This window comes from Trifolium pratense, linkage group LG1 (genome assembly GCF_020283565.1).
Source record: "Trifolium pratense cultivar HEN17-A07 linkage group LG1, ARS_RC_1.1, whole genome shotgun sequence".
In the NCBI taxonomy this organism is placed as follows: domain Eukaryota; kingdom Viridiplantae; phylum Streptophyta; class Magnoliopsida; order Fabales; family Fabaceae; genus Trifolium; species Trifolium pratense.
In genome coordinates, this window is record NC_060059.1 from 10,708,898 (window position 1) to 10,731,883 (window position 22,986).

General features: G+C 32.7%; 3 protein-coding genes across 4 annotated transcripts; 1 reads left to right on the forward strand and 2 right to left on the reverse strand.

Moving 5' to 3' along the window:
* Positions 1-100: 100 nt before the first annotated feature.
* On the reverse strand, positions 101-2,725 carry LOC123911843 (transcription factor TGA4-like). Its single transcript, XM_045963196.1, has 4 exons — positions 2,452-2,725; positions 1,184-1,455; positions 665-868; positions 101-557 (listed from the first exon to the last, which is right to left on the reverse strand). Exons 1-4 carry the CDS (start codon positions 2,549-2,551, stop codon positions 429-431), a joined length of 705 nt encoding a protein of 234 aa, XP_045819152.1. The 5' UTR covers positions 2,552-2,725; the 3' UTR covers positions 101-428.
* Positions 2,726-8,645: 5,920 nt separating this feature from the next.
* On the forward strand, positions 8,646-12,411 carry LOC123912001. Its single transcript, XM_045963206.1, has 4 exons — positions 8,646-8,780; positions 10,209-10,484; positions 11,174-11,418; positions 11,955-12,411. Exons 2-4 carry the CDS (start codon positions 10,337-10,339, stop codon positions 12,330-12,332), a joined length of 771 nt encoding a protein of 256 aa, XP_045819162.1. The 5' UTR covers positions 8,646-8,780; positions 10,209-10,336; the 3' UTR covers positions 12,333-12,411.
* A 1,688-nt stretch (positions 12,412-14,099) lies between these two features.
* On the reverse strand, positions 14,100-22,646 carry LOC123912152 (nuclear pore complex protein NUP1-like). Of its 2 annotated transcripts, XM_045963210.1 has the most exons (9): positions 22,148-22,646; positions 20,950-20,993; positions 19,956-20,086; positions 19,269-19,467; positions 18,529-18,831; positions 18,364-18,450; positions 17,551-18,264; positions 16,637-17,214; positions 14,100-16,061 (listed from the first exon to the last, which is right to left on the reverse strand). In XM_045963210.1, exons 1-9 carry the CDS (start codon positions 22,410-22,412, stop codon positions 14,516-14,518), a joined length of 3,867 nt encoding a protein of 1,288 aa, XP_045819166.1. In that variant the 5' UTR covers positions 22,413-22,646; the 3' UTR covers positions 14,100-14,515. The 2 variants fall into 2 exon arrangements, with proteins under 2 accessions (XP_045819166.1, XP_045819163.1); XM_045963207.1 differs by having other exon boundaries at positions 18,364-18,831; positions 22,148-22,514.
* Between the last annotated feature and the right edge of the window lie 340 nt (positions 22,647-22,986).

A 22,986-nucleotide genomic window follows, 5' to 3' on the forward strand; every position in this document is an offset into this window, starting at 1 on the left:
ATGCTTTGGAAATTTGGGGGGGCTTGTCAGCATATTGAGGGGCCTAAAGAGAAATTTTCAAAGCAAAATAACATGCTCACTACATTAATATGGGCATGAATTACAAAAAAGGAGCAATCAACACACTCTTAACATATTTTCTTAATACACTTTCAAATTTAAATTGGTTCTGTTATGTCTAGAAATGAGTCTCACTAAATTACTTGATTTCACATAAATTTGAAGGAACTCATGAAATGCGACCAATAAAATAGACTACATAGAAAAGTGAAAAGTATATGCAATTGAGTATGTTACTAACATTTCTCATTACAAATACATTTATAGGACACACATTGATACCAAATTAATTGGATGCAAATAAAGTTTATTTAATTTATATTATTATATTATAGTATCATTTCCTTTGTCTTGAGTCTTGAGAATTCTCAAAGTGAGCTCCTCCGAGACTGCGGATTATGCAGATGTTCCTTGAGAGCAACTATGAATTCAGCTTGCTGAGAAATTGTAAGGAGACGAGAAAATTGATGCAGGAATTCCTGGCGAAGATTATCAGCCTGTTGTTACAAAAGACCCATATTAACATAATAAGCTAACATATATACAAACTAGTATAGATACCCGTGTTTCCGCACGGGACATGCGTTCTGCACTACATTATTACCTGCTTGAAGAAGCATAGTTGTTGATGTACATACGTCAGTTGAAACTCTTTGTCATCTGTTGGTGTTGCTTTATCAATATTTTGCTGGAGTCTTACCATGCCTTGTGCAAGAGCATATTCTGCTACTTGACATGATTGTCCAAGATCATAAATAACACCAAGTTGTTGCTGGCTGCACATATGTTGAACTTGAGGCAGAATAATCTGTATATCCAAATTAAATCACATCACATAGTACTTTTTTAGAAAACATAATTCAATTACTGACTGCATGCATTCATGCCATTGGAGGATCTGTGACCGTCTGATCCAATCGAGATTGGATTGTCCAGATCTCAAACTCAGTAATTTTCATTTTATAATTTTAAAATGAAATCAAAATCGACTTAGTTTTTGAACCAGCTGAATCCACTTACTACGTGAATGTGTGCGGTAAGGTAAGTGACGACATGAAATTCAGGTTGATATTTATTTTGGCTCATTTGTCTTGCCAAAGGTTAAAAGTGAAATAAGCATTACCTGAAGAAGTTGAGAAGGGCGAAAGCCTCCAATCCACCATAGATTACGTTCACATGTTGTAGCAGAACCAACATTGAAGACATCTACATTTGCAGAACGTGTTTTCATCTGTAATAATTCAAAACAGTGTTTCATGATTGTGTTTATAACTAACCGTAACTTGTCATTATCAATAACGTGGTTTTGATCATTTAGAGCACTTTGTATCTCACAAATAAGCTTGTTCTGCTCTTCAGATGAAAGTGCATAGTTTTTCATAGAAATTGTGTTTCCTGAATATTGGAAAAAACACAAATGTCACAAGGGTCAAGAAAAAGTGAAATAAATAGTGACATCATTCACCTTACTTGTGAGACTTAGTTAATAATAATATAAATATCTAATGTGATATCAGAGTTAGTTAATATAAATATCTAATGTGATATCATTGAGTTTACAAGTTGATTTTGTGAGACTTAGTTAATATAAATATCTAATGTGATATCAGTTTATTAATTGGACCACACACCAAGTCTAATAGTACTTGTGGGTTGTGAGGGAATATATTGGAAAATGAGAATTTTAACATGTGTCCTTAAGACACATGTTAAGAAGATAAATGTGAAAAATATTTATTGAACTTGTGATGTACTAGTATTCAATTCTCTAAACATTAAATTATTTGTATCATTAAGTGTTATATATATTTCTATTTTTAGGTAGCTTAACATGTGCCCTTAGGACACAAGTTAACATCACCCATTGGAAAAACACCGAACTCTCTCACATATTGAATAAAGAGAGTTGCTATCCGAACAACTTTTTACATACAACATATAGACATCTTATACCTTATGAGTCTGTGCACACAGCCCAAAACATGTGAAAATATTAAAAATTGGCAAAAAAAATATAGTTGTTGTATTTTTGTCTAAATTTTTTGTTCAAATATCTTTTCTGTTGAATAAAGATGCCACCATAAATTTTTTCACTCTACACCTTAGTTGATTTTCAATATTCATTTGATTTGCCTGAAAAAAAAAAAAAAAAAAAAAACACACACACACACATATATATATACAAGTGGTAAATGTTTGAGTTCTTTAATCATTTGGTCGGGATTTTGATCAGAGATAGATTCGTAAGAAAAAATATATGTTAGGAATCAACACTTTAAATGAAATTTAGTTTCTACAATTGTGTGCAGATGATATGTTCATTTTACCCTAAACACAAACATCTTATTTTTTATTTTTTTTGACAAAGACAAACTTTTTCTATAACCTTACCATTAATCTTCAAGACTTCTCCTTGATCATTAGTCTCACTCATTGATTTCTTTGCAAGAAGCATGCTACTTTGGTTCAACTTGTTAGAATTGGAACTCATGACTTCCTTTGAATAGAAAGGCAACCACAAGCATATAATTCCATAATGCACAAATGAAAATGGGAAGAAGAAGAAGAATTAAGGGTGTATATATAATCACCAAAAGGAGTAATAAGGTGACCAAAAGCTTCATGTGCAAGATCCTCTTACCTAAATAAAACACCACATCATCACCCCACTTAATACAAAAAGCTACACACTACACGTATTATTAACCATTCATGTCATCAATCATCATACATTGTTTAGATTTACTGAATATTTGGGAATCTCCAAATCATTCACCAATATAGATATACTTTTGGCCTTTCAAACTATCTTGGGACAAAAGTGTCATCTCTTCACTTTTTTGTCATTTTCCCAATTCAAGATGTTACAGTTCTTGGGTCTCGATTTCCATCTATGTTCATTGGAGAACTATGAGGTCATTCACTTAAAAAAATTTAGGCCAAACTACATTAAAAGTACTTTAACTTAATTTAAATTTTTTAAAATGTGTTTTTATCTTCTTTTTTTTCGTGTTAAGTTGGCTCTTTATGTTAAAACTGACAACAATGTTGAACCAAATTTCATGTTGTAAAATGATGTTGTCAACCACGAACAAGACTGCTCTTATGGATTTATCCAACCCGGTGGAGGTAACGAAACAAGAATGATGCAAGAAAATGTAAGGTGCGACGATAACAAAGAAAAGAAAACATTTTCAATGTATTGATAAATAAAATTAAGGGAGTATTTATAAACTAATTAAAAAAAAAATATTGAAGATATTTTTGCCCAACCATTTTCTTCATCTTCCCGTTGGAGTGATCATATCTTCGATATTTAGGGCACACGCATAGCAACTACCTGTTAGTGGGTGTAGTGATGAAGTTTAAAATTTAAACTCAACAAGAGATTGTCGCGCCTATTTATTGTGCGTGCAAGGTAGATCAAAATATTTACGTCGAAATTAAACAGTTGGCCCAATTTTTCTAAGCGTGTAAAGAGTTCCCTCCTTCTACCTTGTGAAACTTCTATATGTGAAACTTGTTGAAACTTTTGAAATAAAACAAAATAAAAAACACAACATCTAAAAGATAAATTATTTTTTCAATTCATCAAGATAATATCTAAATTACATCAAGGATGAATCATCATCATTACTACAATGTATCTAATTCATCAAAATTAATGTAATCTTTTTAAATTTTAACAATCTAATATTGTAATTTTGTTGTTGTCAACGAGGGTCTAATTTTAGTGTCGAGTGTAAAACATTCTCTATAGTATACCATTTAATAATTATATACTCAACTTGGTAACAAAAATTAACTATGAATAAAAGTTAGGTCAACTATGTCACAATTATTTTTTTGGTAGATTGATGAAATAGTAAGGTATTAAAACTCACGCAAAAAGTGGAGGGACTGAGATTTAAACTCCAATTTAAACTCCGGTCATAACGTTTAATCTAACAATTTCGACATTTTTATCAATTGAGTTAGGATTCGAGGACAACTGTCATCATTTTTAAAGATATAAATAAATGACTAATATTGTTGAGATTCTTAGCTGCCGTTGGGGAACCATAGCATGTGTATCTTTCACTTTTCATGCAATGGTCAAGATTCTTTCCTTCTTTTGAAGTGTTTATTATTAATATTATGATGTGAGTGCAAAGAATCCAAATTGGTATATTCTTATTGAACACTATTATTTTTACTTTGTCTCTTTTTCTTTCTTATTATTATGTAGCTATCATTCAACATAGTCTTGAAACATTGGTGCATCTCCTTTTGCCATATTTATATAAAACACTATAGACTTATCTCACGTGGTAAAAATGGAGCCTTTGATAGTGTAGCATACTGCTTAAGAATGTGACACAAGAAATTCAAAGTAATAAAAAGTGAATTAGTGCATACTTGTAAAGTCATTAGCAATCAAATTTTGACTCAGTGACAAGCAAGTTATGAAAGGTAAATGTTAATTGAATTGCATAGGTCATAGGTGTGTGCGTGGCTTGGCTATGTAGCTAAAATGTTCATGAGTACGTAGACATTCACTAAGTGAGAATGAGAATGATATGATATGAGAGTGAGACTTTTCAATGTGCCACATGTGAATTTATTACAAGAAGAATCTTAGACCTATATTTGAATATTTATAACTTAAGGTAATATGAAAAACGACATTATCAGATGTAGGCATGCAGAGCATATAGAATAGAATTTTTTTTTTTCTATTTACCCCTGCAAAAAATAGATTCTCTCAATTTATCCCCCCGGATATACAACAAGACATGTGACTGTGCAAATCTGCTGACGTGGCTTGTACACGTGAAAAAAATCATTTATATTTATTTTTTAAATTTCACGTCAGATAATATTATTTTTTAAAAAAAGAATTCCTACAAAATAAAAAAAATGAATTTTCTTATTTTCTTTTCCCAAAATTAAAAATAATATCCTACAAATAAATTTTTTTTCCTGCAAAATTTTAAAAATTATATTTTTTTCCCACAAACGAATTTAAAAAAAATTTCTTCCCCAAACAAAAAAAAATGAATTTTCTTATTTTACTTCCAAAATAAAGATTTACTCCGATAAAAAGTTTATTTCCAAAATAAAGATTTTAAATATTTATTTTCAAATCTTTTTGAATTAAAAAAACATAATCTTTATTTTTTTATAAACAAAACTTTGTTAATCTCTTTGAATTAAAAAAAAATAGAAAAAGATGTTTTATTCGTGTTTTCCAATTCTACCAAAAGTATGTGATATTAAATTATGCAGCAACCTAAATTATGCACCAATAAAATAAAGCAAAATTATGTGATATTATTCAATTCTTATGTGATATTAAATTATGCAGCAACCTTAGCTTGCACTATATCTGCAGCACTAAATTTTGCAGCAAAAAAATAAAGTTAATTTTTAAAAAATAAATATTCTATTTTTTTAATTAAAAAATATTTAAAAATAAATCTTTAAAATCTTTATTTTGGGGGAAAAATAAGAAAATTCACTTTTTTATTTTGGGAAAAAAATTATTTTTGTACGAAAAAAAATTATTTGTAGCAAATCATTTTTTTATTTTGTAGGAAAAAATATTATTTGTAGGAAATTTTGTTTTTTAATTTTGGGAAAAAATTAAGAAAACTCGTTTTTTTTTAGGAATTTTTTTTTAAAAAAATATATATTATATGACGTGGAATTTAAAAAATAAATATAAATGATTTTTTCCACGTGTACAAGCCACGTCAACGTATTTGCACAGTCACATGTCCTGCTGTACACCCATGGGGCAAAATGAGGGAATCTATTTTTTGTAGGGGGTAAACAGAAAAAACTCTGCGCATGGGGTAAACAAAAATTTGTTTATTTTGCAGGGGGTAAATAATCATTTACTCTTTTCTATATTTTTACTTTTTTTTACTAATTCTATATTTATACTATTATTTAGAGTGTCTCTTTATTTTATCTTTTATTAGAATTTACACTTAAAAATAGGGATATATGCGGTTCAACGGCGTCAATCGTTAGTTGGTTCAGTGGTGATTGAAATGGATTCTTCGCAACTACGATCGGAATAGATTGAAATAGTTTAATATAAAACTGACTTTTAAATAAGATTAGACAGTTTAATGGATCGGATACTAATACTAAAAAAATGCAATTCTAACTGCAGGAAATCTTAATTTGTGGCATACTATATCGACATAACTTTAAAATTATTTATTATTAAGTCATTTTCCACCAAACCTGACCATTTATCACTATATCTATTGGCTGAACATGACTGAAGTTTTAAAAAGTGGGTGGAATCACTTTTTCAACCTTTTTTAACTCCAAATATTGCCCCACCTTTATCAATTGAATGAATGTAGCTATTTTGGTGGGAAAGTAATATTGAAGATACTTAATTCGGATGCAAAGATTCTTTTTTGCAAATGGCTGTTTGTCATAGATTTATTTAGGAAAAATCACTTTTATATAAAAATAATTACTCTTAGAATTAGGTTGGGTCTAACTCATCCTAACAAAAGTTTAAAAAAGGTTTGAAATGATGTAAAATATCTCCTACTGAGATTGTGTGGGTGAGCTAGGTCTCCTCTTTGAGTTCTTGGCTTAGAATCCTAATTGATTCTTATTAATGACATTCTTACAATTGTAACGAATCCTCTCGGCTTATCAATCTTCCTGATTGTGGCACTTTCTTCTACCGTCTCATTTCCCAAATTCATGTTCGTTTGTTTCTTTTCGCTTTTCATTTGCTACTTTTGAAGAATCACTTGGTGAGATCCTTCTATAGAAGTTACTCATTCACATCACTTAAGTTTCAAATAGTGTTCGGAAATATCATTAGACATTCAAAAATGTTATTCAAACACAAATATACAACATTTATATACTTTTTGTTTTTATAAAATATTTTTTGCATGTTGTGAGGGAAGAGTGAGATGTCTTATTTTTGTTCACAAATTGGTGTTGATATATCACTCCTAGACATTATCCACCAACAAATTTTTATGTCAATTGTGAAATTGAATTCAAACTATTGTAGAATATGAATCATAATGAAATATATTTGTTAGCAATTAGTAAAACATGAAAGAGACAAAAAGAAACTAAAAACACAGAGGAAATTAGAAGAAGAATGAACACAAAGATTACATGATTGAATCTTTGATATTGGACTATCTCACGGAAAACAAAAATAATTTTGAATATTTTTCCTAATCTCCTTAGCCCCTGAATATTCAAACGTGCATTCTCCAGACAATTATAAGAAGATCAACATTAGTCACAGTTGAACTGTGACAAAACACAATTTCGAGAATTTTAACTTAGTTAAATTTCAAAATTCAAAGACTTTTACACATTCAGACTTTTAAATTAAAATAAGTTCACATGATTTTTTACCGAGAATTTCTTTTGATTGACACCCTACCAAATTTCGCACACACCCTTCAAAATTATCAAAATACCATTTGTTAAGAATATAAATAGCTAGTTAGAGCTTCCATTAATTTGTTAGAGTTATTTATTAGTTGGTTAGTAGGTTAATGCCCAAAATTGCTCTATATTAAGAGTCATTATTGTACTATTTTCACTATCTTTTATGAAAATGAAATCTTACAATTTCTATTCTCTTTCAAGCTTTCTAAGCTCTTATCGTGAATCTTCTCCATTTTATCAACAACTTCAAAATCTTAACACCTTTGTCTGCTACTTAAACAGTGAACGTGTAAAATTTTGGAAATTTCAATGGTGTTTTTTTCCTCATTTTTATAACATCTGCTACTTAAGTAGCGAATGAATAAAAATGAAAATGAGAAAGGCACGCGAGAAGTACATAGGACGCCAAAAGAAGCTCTCTTCCTTACCTTGCTTATTATACCATGATGAATGTTTAGTAAAATCTTGGAAAGTTGATGTTAGATTTTTTTTAAAAAAAAAAAACAAAAAAGAAATTGGGCTTGCATCTATAGCCCAACACAATGGCTTTTGTGTTCATCAAACAAACATGCCTAAGTTATTTAAATATGAAAAGTTTGTTTTCGCGCCCCATCGTTCTCTTGTGTCACTTGTATATCTATTTTTTTTGTTAAGTAGTTTAGTGGTTAAAATTTTACTTTTAAAGTGAAATAGTGAGAGCACCATAGTTCAAACTCTAGTCCCTACATTTTACATGTAATGTCCATACCAACTGATCTATGTTCACGGGACCCTATATATCCATTGTTACTCTTACATATTAAATAACTAGTATTATAAAAACACAAAATTTGAAGGAAAGATTACACGGTTCCCTAATTAAAGTACAAATTTAACTAACGAATCTTATAAAAATCTAATCATTTTGTCTGTCTTACTCTCGTAAAAATATTTTGAATGAAACATCATTCGCAAGTTACAATGACAACCTTTCTCCTAATTCCATTAAAATATTTTGAATGAAACACTATATGAGTAAGTGATTAAAAAATATAAAAAAAAAAAAATTTCAATTTATAAAATTATATATGATGTATATGATCGATATTATGTCACAGCCGCTTGGTTGAATATAATTAGAAATATTATTACTCAAATAATATTATGAATTTTTTTTTTGGATACTGTTGAGGTGAAAGTACATTACAAACCTGGATAACAGCCCGTATAGTATAGTTACCCGTTTTCCATTATCTTGTGTTTCTTTCTTCCTTTCTACCTTCATTTCGAATAACGCTACCACCCAGGTAAGCTTCAATTTCTCTTCTACTTCCAAATTTTGATTTTTTATTTTCAACTTTATTGTGTAAATTTAAGGTTCTTGTTTTGTTTTCTATTCTAATTCCTAATTTCGATTGTTTGAGTTTGATATACCAATTATGATTCTGTTGATTTTCATTGAACCATTCTGATTGAGCTTCTTGTTTGATAAGTAAGATAATTAATTATGTGTGTATGTGTACTTAGAGAAAGAATGACAACTGAATTGTTGCAATTTTACATTTAAAGCTTGAAAATTCATATGCAAATGGACCAAAAGGGTAAAAATGAAATAAATAAAAAGATAAATGACCAAATCGATACCTGAAATTAAGTTAAGAGACTAAGTGTAATTTTGCCTAATAATTTTAGAAAATGAGAGTGATTGAATGTAAACACGTATCTGGGTGTCACCTGACATACTTTTAATCTGAAGTGTCGGTGCTACATAGGTTATTGGGTTCTTTTAGGGTACCCTTTTTATGAAATAGCTTAGTTGTTGAGTTCTTACCATGGGGTGATACTTTTAGTTCATTTATCTGGGTGTCACCTGGCATAGTTTCAATCTGAAGTGTCGGTGCTAGGTTACCCAGTTTTATGAAATAGCTCAATTGTTGAGTTCTTACTATGGGGTGATACTTTTAGTTCATTTATCTGGGTGTCACCTGACATACTTTCAATCTGAAGTGTCGGTGCTACATAGGTTATTGGGTTCTTTTAGGGTACCCGGTTTTATGAAATAGCTCAATTGTTGAGTTCTTACTATGGGGTGATACTTTTTAGTTCATTTATCTGGGTGTCAGCTGGCATACTTTCAATCTGAAGTGTCGGTGCTACATAAGTTATTGGGTTCTTTTAGGGTACCCGGTTTTATGAAATAGCTCAATTGTTGAGTTCTTACTATGGGGTGATACTTTTAGATTTCATTCACTACTAGGAAAATCTGCAATTTTGGTTTTCACTTTTCTATGTATCTACCATTGACATTGGGATTTTCTTCCCTACTAATAATAATTTTCTTCTCCATAGGGAATTAGGGATGAAGGAAATTCATTTGGTCCGTTTGTAGATGCTCCTTTTAGGTGTCTTTTCTCAAAATTCAAACATTTCAAGTCCATGTATTCATTATTTTTCTTACTACTTCATTGTATTGTTCATGGTTATGAGATTTACATTTTTTAGATCACAAGTGTTTGACTGTTTGTATTTGTGTTGTTAGTGTTTTACATCGAAATGAATACTATGTTTATATAATTTTGTCTAGAAATTTGAATAAAGACAATATTTGATGCCTAACGTTTTTGACAATATTAAGAGTCCAAACTTTGCTTACCTTACCTTTCTTACTGGCTGATGGCTTTTGAAACATCTGTGTAACGTTTTTTACTACTTGCCCTTGACTGCTGTGTTTTCAGCCGGTTATGTTTCTGGACTTGAATGAGCATGCTTAGTGAAGCAAATGGGTATGATTCTATAAGCACCTCCAGTGAATTCTCGAGTCTATCCATAAGCTGCTCTCAAATCCAGCACATTTGTAGCAAGAATGCAGAATAATTCTGTAAGAAAATATCTCGTAGGCCAGCCAGGCTTGTTTTCTGATGAGAACAAGACTTTAAATGCAGAGACACATTCAACAAGGGATAGATATGGATCATATGCATATGGCTTGCCAACTATTGCATATAATGAAGGCAAGTATGACCTCTGTATTAGCTAAAGCATGTTATGACTAACTAGTGTAAATGAGCAATGCATCTAATCTTTCAGTTTTGTGAGCATTAATTTTAATTTATACTGTTGTAATATATTTTAGCCATGTTTAACTTCACTATTTGATGCTTGAATGATCTGTCGATCTGTAGCTGTTGTATAATAAATTTTGTATTTGGAAGAGTGTATTGTAAATGATTAATGCAATGCTTGCAAAAACATAATGTATTTATCGGCTTGTCCTGTGATATGTATTTAACGTATATTCTGTGGTGAAGGTATGCTCTATGATATGAAGTGTGTACTTTTTGTTTGCCAGAAAATGATGTTTAGAACAAAATTATTTAATAAGCAATTATTGTATTCTACCACCTTTTTGGCTCAAAAGCAACATCACAAGGTCATGTAATGAAGGAATAGCTTTGGGTTTGGTCATTTGTATACCCTAGCAATTGAGTAATATCCATGATTACAAAATGCTTTTCAATTATTACTTAGAAGTACCTTTATTTTGGCTTGGCATGCTGTGGCATCACATTGCTAGAAGTGTTGTTGATTCATCTTTAAGTTTTTTACTTTTATGTTTCAATTTGGTATAGTTATAGCAATATATGGTCAAATCATTTGAAAATACTTGCCTTACACGTTAGCTTACAATTCTATGATGCAGCTCAAGGGAATAATGTGATACAGTCCTACATTCCAGATGACTCAATTGACGCCAAAGTCAGTCAGCAGAACCAATTCAACCAAGAAACAGACGAGGCTCATGAGGAAGACATGGAAATTGGATATGACGACAGGCCACCAACACCAACTTACGAGGGTCTTGAACAAAGATTTATTGATGAAATCATGAAATTAGTTGGGGAGCGGAGTGATAAAGAAGATGCAGAATTTGCTAGGCACAATGAGGTCAGTATTTAATATAGAGTAATCCATACAACAAAGCAACTAAGCCATTTTTCAGTACATCGAATAATCTATATAAACTTTTTAGTGTTTGATATAAAAACATCACGTCCCTTCAACAAACTATTTAAGCTTTTGGATTAGAGCCCTATTTGGATAAACAACTTAAATTAAACACTTATTATATAAGTTCTTATATATTACTATAACAAAAGATAAAATAATGTCAAACTGTTTTTAAATAAGCTGTAAGTTGATTTTATAAGCTATCTTGGAGATCTTATGGAAGTATGCTGAAAACAACTTCTGAACATTTCATAAGATGTTTCCATAAGTTCTCCAAAGAGTCTCACAAGTACATTTGTCAGTAGGTAAGTTTAGATGAGTCACCTAGTTGGTTCATGATACGATATACTCCTATGAGCCTTTATCTACCAAGTGATCTAGAGTTTGATCTGTGTTACTTTTGACTTAAGCTTTTAATTAGTTAGTTCATGACATGATTATCTGATCATTTCAAACTTATATTGTTTTGGCAGAGAATAGCTGAGATAAACGAAGAGTTCCAGGAGAAGTTATCTTCCCTAAGAGCTCTTCAAGAAACTCGGAGAGAAGAATTTCTTCGCAAGGAATTGCAGGCAAGATCGAATCAGTATCAGGATGGTAAAAGGAATCACTTCCCCACCATGAAGGTTGCAGATGCAAATGGCTATTTATGTCCTTCAACAACATTCATTGCTGGAGAAGCAGCTAGTAGTAGTAAGTTTCACGCTGCTCCTGAGTATGATAAATATGTTGTAGAACCAACCGAGCACTTGACAACAACTTCAAATGGGGTAAAAACTAGTCAAAGAAATGAGACAAGGGTTCCATTGCCCCCTGGTCGTGTTTACCAAAACAGTTCTGTACATAACTAGATTAATAATGATTTTTTTTTTCTCTTATACGATTTCGAAGAAGATTATGCAATTATTTTTAACTCGCGTTTGTGATCAATTGTTGTTATAAGTCCGTGAAAATTACGTTAAGCTGCATGAAGGATAAAGATTAAATTGGAAATGATTGTTACATGTATGAACTAAAAGTATAATAGATCTTTGCTTCTGTTTTTCATCTGTTCGTAACTATGAAGACTAATTCACTCGAGGTAATTGAAATTTATTTAAGGGATAGACCTCTCCCAACAAATATCATTTCATATGCATTGGTCGGGATCAAAGTCTCCTTTTTTTTTCTTTTCACTTGTTAGGATTTTTCTTCTTTTTTTAGATAATAATTTATTTATTTATTGATAGAAATCTGTAGATAATTAAATAATGATTTGTAAATGCACAATTGGATGTGTTTTAGTACTAAATAAAAATAAATAAATAAATAAATATTGAATTGATCTCTTTAATTAAATAAATGGTTATGGATTTCATATCTAAAAAAAATTAATTGAAATAAGATAGCTTATTTTGTGTCCCACACCACATGGCACATAGTGATCAAACTACTACTATAATTTTTGAGAAATCTCCAATTTTATGTGCTCGATAGTTGAAATTGAAACTATAATAAGCAATCTTTAAATTATAAATATTGATATTATCTCTAATTCGGTTCCTAAGGTATACAAGTATAATAAGAAATTTTGGTATTACAATGTGAGAGACTAAATTAATATATTTTATATATATTTAAAGACTATTTACTATATTTAAAGACTAAATTAATGAATTTTGAGGTGGTAGCCTTTTGCTACCCCTCTCTCTTTTTATAATACATATGGTTGAGAAATAAGATGGGGAGGTTATCAATTTGGAACAACTTATGCTGCTAACTTTGCCTTGAGATCCTTACGCAAGATTTTGCCTGATGGTGACATGAAAATTGCATCAATGAAGAATAGTCGATTTAGGACCCGTTTGGATTGACTTATTTTATAGTTATGCAAAATAGCTTATGCAAATAAATAAATTTTTATGCATTATTATAAACTTTTCAAGGTAATTTATAAGAAAACAACTTATCAAAATAAAACTTTGTTAGTGAAAACTTATAAATCAACATAAAACTTTATTTATTTACATAAGCTATTTTCATAAGCTTAAAAATAAGCTGAATCCAAACAGTCCCTTATTCTTTTTAAAACACCACCTGTTTGGAGATAAAGTGCTTAATTTCACGAATGCAACATGTACCTCTCCAATAGCTTCATCCTTCATTCTAAAATTTAACTTATAAATTGATTAAATATGAATGAAAATTGTTGTAAGAATAGAGTAATACGAGACAACGGCAGCATCTTAATCAATTAAAATTTCAGCTGGAGCAAATTTTAATCAATTAAAATTTCATATATGCATTTCTTTAGCAAATGCCAAGGCCAGTTTCAAATGTGAGATTTTGAGGGTGTGAATCACGTTATTTCCTTCCATTCCTTTTTATCTAATTTTTTAATTTTTGTTATTTATTAGGTGGTAAAAGAAGCTAACTTGGCTTGCCACATCAGCATTGACTTAATCAAAATTAACCTTTTACAAAAGGGGGTAAACATAGGAGGCCATAAGTGCTAATTTGAAAATTAGGGAGCCAAAATTGCAAGTTTGTGAAACTTAAGGGGCCAAAAGTGCAATTTAGCCTAGACGATTAAGAACGGTTTGTCAGTCCGTAAAGGAAAATTCATTATACAAGATAGATGGAATGCAGAAAATATTCAACATTGCTCACTGGAACTGTAAAACTTCCAACCAGCTAAGTTATAAATTCATCCCTAATTCTGGTAAAGTTACAACTTACAAGTGAGGAGAATACAACGATCTTGAGTATTATCATAAATCGTGAACTGTATGACCTAGATTCACTAAAAGTACAGCGCATATGTTCTATCATATCATACAATAACAAAATTGGGAAAATTTATGCCTCGCTTATCAACGGTGAAAGATGACCAACAAATTACATATGCTGATTAGCAATAGCATCGCTTGTCCACATCACTGAATGAACAGCACTATCCAGCATTCTCTTTTCAGGACTTATTTATTTGTTGCGGTACAGAAGTGCGGCCTGAAGCAGGTGATAGAAAGCAACCATTTTCATAAAGACCGGTCTTTTACTTCTTACGGTTTTTATGTTTAACTCTAATAATTTTTCGACCAGACTTGTCACCACCACCTGAACCCAATGAGAAACTCCCTCCTCCTGCATTAAATTCAAGACTGCCGGAAGCCTGAAATTGAGAAGGGTTTTGTGGAGCAACGTTTTGTTGACTAGCAAACTGGAAAGGACTGGTTCCTGAAGGAGTGGATGCTCCAAATACAAAATTTGATTGAACTGGGGCAGGTTGTTGACCAAACATAGGACTCAAAGGCGGAGTCACTTGAACACTGTCCTCAGCCATACTGTCCACCATACTCGTCTGATCATTATTAACTGGAGCTGAACCAAAAGCAAAGACAGGGTTAGGGTTTCCAAAAGCCGGCTGTGTGGAGGTGGAAGCTGCAGCTGAAGTGAATGGGAACTGAGGAACTGATGCACTGGTGGTTGATGCACCAGAACCACTGGATATTCCAAAGGGTGAAGGTGATGAACTAATTGTGGAACCAAACGGAGAATTGCTGGTCTGCCAACTAGAAGCCCCGAATAAACTAGAACTTGTACCACTATTAGAACTAATAGAGTTGACTGCCGAAGAGGAATTGAAAATATTTGTTGCAGAACTGGAAGGAAACAACGAACTCCCAGAAGAAAAAGATGTATTTGTGGCAGAACTAGAAGGAGAAAAGAAAGAACTGCCTGAAGAAAAATCGGACTTGCCAGTCAACCCAAAGAATGGGGATGGTGCAGATGATTGAACCAACTGGGTCTGAGTAGAAGTTGCAAATCCGCCTGTAGAAGGAGAAGCCTGGGCACCAAACAAAGAACCACTACCAGCACCAAAAGAACTCTGTGACTGGCTAGTTCCAGTTGTCATTGCTGGAGAGCTGAACCCAAAAATGGCAGTCCCAGTGCTTCCAACAAGTGCAGCAGATGAATTACCAAATGCAGTGCTGCTAAAATTACCAATTCCTGCATCTTGACTGCTCTTAGTTTCCAGTGGTTTTGAGCCAGAAAATGATACAGACAACCCTGCTGATGTGACAGGAGAGGAACCAAATTTGAAAAGGGGAGTTGTTGAAGATGAAGTTGCCATCACTGGTGTGGAGGAAGAGTAGTTATTACTTGATGCAATAAGCGCAGGAGTTGTCATGCTGATTCCAGTAGTAGCAGCGGCACTAATGTCACCGCTTGCTGTAAGGGACGAGCTACTATTGCTAAAGTTATTTGATACGAGAGATGAAAAGGAAGCAGAGAATGAAGGGCCTGAGGCAAGGGACCCATTATTTTGATTTGAACTGTCACTAATGTTATTTGATATGAGAGATGTGAAGGAAGAGAATGAAGGGGCTGAAGCAAGGGACCCATTATTTTGATTTGAACTATGGCCAAATTTGAATATACTATTTGGTGGTGTCAACAATGATGTTGATACTCCAGATGAAACAGCTAGTTCTGATGCCCTGGCAGAAAATCCAGTATTTGTATTAGTCTTTGCATCGCCACTATCGGTTTCACAAACTTTTTGCATAGAACCAGTTGAACCAGCATCGGTATTGAAGCTGCAGACAAAGCAAACATTTAGTGCATGAATAATTGCAACATTTAATAATTGTTATAAATATTTAAATCTGAATATCTCTGTTCAAATTTGATTGTCGGTACATACGAATCATATGGTCAAATTGTATGTGTTTTTAACTATAAAATATCTACACTATCCAAAGTTTGAGCTAATAAAAACACGGTAAGTTTGATGAATATCTAACCCAGTAAAAGACTGTAATCCCGCAAGTTCAAACCAGGTAAAAGTAAATGTAGCTAAAGATATGAAATGAAAATGTAGGAAAAGTTGAAAACGAGAGGAAATATATAACCATTCAGAGACATTCTATTTTCTTCAAAGGTCAAAAGTAACAACAGAATGTCCCACAATCATTTCAGTAAATTGGGTGTAAATATGTTCACTAAAAATTAAATTATTTCCCGAAGCAAAAGATGTTATTACTTTCCAAAACAGCATCAAAGTAAAAAAACAAATGGCAGAACAGACACAAACCCCCATAAAAACGGTCTAGATGCGAAGAGAACTGTGTTCGGCCAGATTTTTAGAAGTACACTCAAGTAACAGACTAACCTGATTGAGCCTCCCGGATTAGAGTCAAAAGAAGCACCAAATTTCAGGGTAGATTCACCACCAACTGATGAAGCGGTAAATGGGCTTGGTGAATCCTTGAAAACATTTTGATTGGCGTCTAAGTTCACTGATGGAGCAGCAGCACCAGCATTCTTTGGCGGAACAACCTTCTCCAAACCAAATACTGGAGCTGAGATGGTTATCTCCTTTGATGAAGCAACAGAAGTTGTTAACTCCTGTGACGAAATAACCTTATTCGCAAAATTAAACAAAGAAGGATTAGCAGTTGACCCATTTGATAATGCAGGCTTGTCAGAATCTAAAGTAGTTGTAGTAGATGCAACTGCAACTGTAGCTGGATTATTATAGTTTGGATCTGAGATAGGCGATGCCTCAAACTTCTCATCAACCTTAGGCCCTTCAGTTGTCTTAACAGATGATGTTGAGGGACTCACAAGTGCAATGGCTTCAGAACCAGAAGACATTTTACTTGCCATAGCAGTGGAGCTTCTTGTCTCTTTCTCCGCAGGAGAAAAAGAGACGGCTTTACAAGCGTTATCATCCAAGTCGAGAGAATTCTTTAATAGAGAAGACAAAGAAAAGGAAATAATCATGATCTGAAGCTGAGCCATATTATCGAATAAAATAAAACATACAACCACCAAATAAAGAGCTAAGAAACTGAAAGAAAAAATCAATTACTTCACTCCTAATTATGTAGGAGTAAATGGAAGGAAAAAATGTCCATAAGCAACAAGCCTACAAGGTTAGTGGTATCATTTATTTTCACTAAAATAATTTAAAACAACTTGAATGAAACTGCAAAATGTAGATTTATAAAAAAATAATAATAATAAAAAATAAAATAAAAAAATTCTTAAATGCTTAAATAGACATCATAAAAAATCTGATACCTCATGTGCACTCATATGGAATGACCTCTTCTTTGGCGGGTGAGAAACTGAGTTATTCATAAGAGAATTTTCACTAGAAAAGATTTGACTCCTTGACTTTGTGGTATCTGTAGGAACAACTTCATTGGAAGAAGCAACAAGCTTCAATGGACCATTTTCATCCTCATCTCTGAGTGAAATTGACTTCGGATTCTGGGCACCAGGAGACAAATTTCTAAATGTACCACCCAATTTATTACCTTGTAAACTGTCAGGCGATTTTGACGCATCTACCATTTCCATGCTTCGAAGAGCCTGCCCGCGTAGCATTGAAGGTGACAACTTCATTGATGAACTATCACTCACAACTGGTAGCCTTGATTCAGAAGATTTTTCTTTGGGAGAAACTAACTTATCAAGTTGCTGCAATATTTTTGTAGCCATCTCACTGGATTTTGAGGAAAAAGGAGGAACGCTCGTGCTAGCTTTAGTTCCGTTCACATTTTCTTCAGACTTGTACTTAACTTCATCTAGCAGAACAGACTTACGCAAGGAAGATGAGGGTTGCTGAGCAGTATCAATACCCGATCCGTTCCTATAGACAGATAAAGCACTGCCAGAAAGAGGTGAGCTGGAGCCTTTAGAATATAGAAGATTAGACTTATGACGGACTCGGCGTATAGGACCAACAGATCCAATATTATTATCCACTGCTAAATTTCTACGCTTTATCCCCTGCAAAAAATAAAATAAGGAAAAAACACCACAAAAGCTAATAAGCGATCTGTAAAATATACACTGAAAGACAGGACTATAACTAAAAAGTACTTATACCCCTCGTGTAGATCCCGAAAGCATGTCAAGATCCATTGCAGACTGAGTTGAAGATGAAGGCTCTACTTGAACAGCATGCCCGCCTCCCTGTAGAAATAGAGAAACCAGATCAGATATTTGATCCAATAAACATTTTGATACAAAATCAGTCAGGAAAAGGCAAACCTTGAGGGTAGAGGTTGGATATACTCTGGAATACGGTGTACGAGCCATATTGTATATTGCAGATCTGCCACGAGGTCTTGGGGTCACAAAACCATTTTCATGAACTGCAGTTTGTCTAGTAGCCCTTGGCACAATCGACGTTATAGGGGATTTATATGGAGTATTTTCAATTTTTAGAAGAGTTGGGTCTTCCCCACGAGAAGGATATCGCACGCCCAACATTGACGAGGATACATTGGAAAGCCTGCTCCCCATGTAAGCTTTTGCAAGTTCTGCAGGTGAAGCAACGTCCTCAATAGGAACCTATGGATATTACGAAGCAAATTCATGTGAGATAGCTCAGAGTGGAGAAATCAGTAATTTCAAATCCTCAAATTACAATCAAACAAATAGATTAGGGCTTCAAATAATGAGAACAGAAAAATAATAAAGACTTTGAATTATGAATATTGTTTGATAAGATTGATAATTATGATTTGTAACAAAAAGAATAAGCAATTAGCCGTGCACAAGACTCCAAATACCAATTACATTGGAAAATTAACCATGATAGTAACTATGAAATATGGAAACTAATCTTGAGGAATAATATAAGATACATAAAGAAACTACTAGAAAACTATTCCTATGATATAACATAACATACTCCAACATAATATCAAGATATTGTGTGCCGAGATGTTTTTATATTCAAGCAAAATATATATTCAAGCATAAACTATTAAGGTAAGTTCACGTACACTTGAAGTAACATGTTGAGTTAACACAAGATGGTTTTCAATCCGATTTTCTGCAATAGGTGTTTTGGGATATTCTTCCTTTTGTCCAGAAGGTAATGTTGATTCTGAAGGAACCATTTCTGGCGTCTTCTCTTCTTCCCTAACAGATGCATCTACAGTCCTTGATCGCATAAGTGCTGTCAAATGATCAATCTCAGACCTGTTGGATAGAGCAAAAACACATACAGAATCAACCAAAATAACATCCTAAAAGGTATACCATCATCAAAGAACTCAGAATGGAATGAAATTGATAAAGACATCAGGAAGAGGTAATATCAAACTTATTGCAGAATAAACATCCTGAGATTGCACGCAGCAAAGATTACGGAAAGCAAATATAAGTATAAGAAAGATTTGCAGGAAAAAATAAATATAAGAAAGATTTGTAGGGAAAAATCTGAGTCTAAAATGGTAAACCAAAATCAGACTCATCTCAATAACAACTTCAAAAACAATAGTAAATATCAGGAAGCAAAATAAAAGCTGCTCAAAATATAGTAATATTCATTGTTGATAGAAGTTATATTAAGCCTTTTTTCAGAAAATAAAATTAACAAATGCGCAAAACAATTAGTTACAAGTTTCAACAACTAAAAACCAAAAACAATTATTCCTCGCCACAGAAATACAGGATACAAAACATACCTGGAGAAAGTCTTCTGCTTTAACAGTTTCTCAAGTTCAGTCAATCCACCTTGATCCGAGTCAGAACAATTAATTTGAACATTACTTTCACCACCTGCTCCTTGTTGAAAGCCAGAAGATTCTTCTGCAACCTGTTTCTCATATAGGAAATGAAAAAACTATGAGATATCAGTAATAACACTGCAGATCATGCAGGTTACTAAATAGTATAATTCACAACCATACCAACACCTATGGAAAAAATAATAGGGAGAAGTAAGCAAATAAAATGTCAATAGAAGCTCCAGCACATATTAAACAAGAGTTCTACATATCAACAATCCAAATTAAGCCAATTCTGCAATGCAACATGAACAAATTAATAGATGGTGCATATCCCATAAGTCGAACCTGACTCTCATAGCATCTTAGAAATGGACTTGGGACTAACTCATCCACACAAAGCTGTCTTATCACTGTCCACTTTGGAACTCTCAACACACACTCTTCACATTCAGGATATGACATATAGAGCTTGACCCAAGTGGCCAAACAAATCTAGAATAGACTCTAATATCAATTTTGGGCGTAACTTTTAACTCAACCACACAAAATCAGCTTTTAATGTGAGGATTGTCCAAGCCTTATGAGCACTACTACTTAAGCCATATCTTCATTCAATATGGGACTCTCAACAATATGCATATTCTGACCTTTAAAGCTATCAACTCAAACCACAACTAAACATATACACGGACAGGAAAGGACAAGAAAATGCAAAAATTAGGAGTTAAAGCATAAAATATTTTTTTATTTAAATGTACAGGGTAGTAAGTTTTACACAATATTAAGCTGTAATGAAACTGAGAATTACCTGACATGATTAAATATTAAAATAAAAATAAAAATGACACAATTCATTATTAAATCAAAAGCACGCAGATCACATCCCAAAACAATAATCCTTCAAGATATGCAAATGGTGTTAAAACATATTGATAGCATGCATACATACAGCTTCTTCTTGATGATTGTCCTGCCTCATTTCTTGTTCCATTTCTGTATCATAAAAAAACACATATCAGTGAAGTGTATGATAATGAAGAAATCATGGAGTCGTGTGATTACTTTGATGGAAGAGAAGAACAACTGACATGAAAATTGGAAAATCATAGAAAGTTACAACCAAGAAGTTACTTGCGATAAACAAAGAAAATGCATATAATAGTGAGAATCAAAGATAAACATGGTAATTAGCACGTTTAAACCTACAGTAAACTATAGCCTACATCCACAAGATAACTTGTAAGAGACAGACGGCATTCACTACATCAATAAAGATTACAAGAGTAGTCAGGTCAGAACGTGCCCTTGCCCCAGTACACCGAAATGCTCTCTGTGACTGACACTCGCAAAACACTGCAACCTGACAGCTCAGTCTCTCAGCTTCCGCCACAAACCCCGTTGAAAAAGTCAACAAGAAACTTTTTAAGGAAAAAGCAAAATCTTGAACGTTGACCACCACCCCACCCCCACGCCCCTCTCTCTCTTAATTTTTCAATTACATTGTGTCCTACTACCAGCAAACAAAAATATGAATAATAATACATTTTATTAAAATTTTGTGGTTGACCTTGGTCATTCCACTATAGCATTTGTTTGGTTGGCCTAAGCCGCTCCACTACCAGAGATGAATAACACCATCTACGATTTAATATTACTTCCCTAAAGCAACCATTGTCAATAGACAATTAATATCGAAGAGTTAAACACCAGAAACAATAATTTGTACACAAATTATATCTTTGTGCTAAAAAAATTTGTAACATATTCATTTGGCTTATTAAAAATATAATAATTTGGACACACAATTTGAATTATGTTAGTAAGCATCACATTGATGGTGATAACAGTGATGACAATCAAACTACCACCTTAACAATTCTGAAAACATTCATTAATAAATAATTAACAAGTAATTAATAAAATGCAATAACTGCAGCAAGAACTAAACAATTTCATTACCATAAACCCTAACAACAATGCCAATAACAAACAAAAAAAAAAACAATCTACCTAAGCCAAATACAAAATTTCAATTTAGGAGTATAATTCAAAAACAAAGTAACCAATTAGAAGCAAAAATTCATCTTTTTTATTAAAAAAGATAACAGAATAAGAACTCCAACAAAAGAGGGGAAAAAAGTGGAAACCTGAAGAATTGGTAGGGGGAACGGGAGGGGGAGGGGGAAGACGCTTGCGGAGAAGAGATGAGAAGAAAGAGTGAGCGCCATGAGTGATGAGTCTGTGAGCGGGATCAACGAGTTTCGAAAGCCAACCGTTGTTGTTTCTGTTAGGGTTTCTGAGAGCTATTGGGGGACGATCGTACGGCGTCGTTTGTGTCTTGCGAAGAGGACGTTTCCGGAACTTGCCTCCGGTTCCACCTTCGTACGGATTCTGATTACCTTCCGTCGCCATCGTAGGGAGAGATTTTGTTCGGAGCTTCGAGGAAAGCGAACGCAGGGCAAATTAGGGTTTTAATCGAGAGAGAAGAGAGAGAGAAGAAGAAAACGAATAATTCAGAATACAGAGTATTATAAAAATAATAAAATATTTTTTGGGTATAAAATTGAAAAAGTATTTCAAAAAAGAAAAAGGAAAAAGAATGGGAAGGGGAAAAATAAAATATGAAAAAGGAAAAAGAATGGGAATGGGAAAAATAAAATAGAAAAATTAAAAAGTATTTCAAAAAAGAAAAAGGAAAAACAATGGGAAAAATATAATAAGAAAAAGGAAAAAGAATGGGAATGGGAATGGGAAAAATAAAATAAAATAAAATAAAATTGAATGGGCTCCTTTTCCAGATTTCCCAATTTCTTTATTATTTTTAATTTTAATACTTTTTTATTACAAAGAGGATTAAAACCTAGAAATAAAAAGAATTACACAAAAAACTTAAACAAAGGATGAATAATCTCATTATATCGTCATATAAATATAACACATCAATAAATTGAGACGGACACACCGCATAAAAACAAATATCATCTTT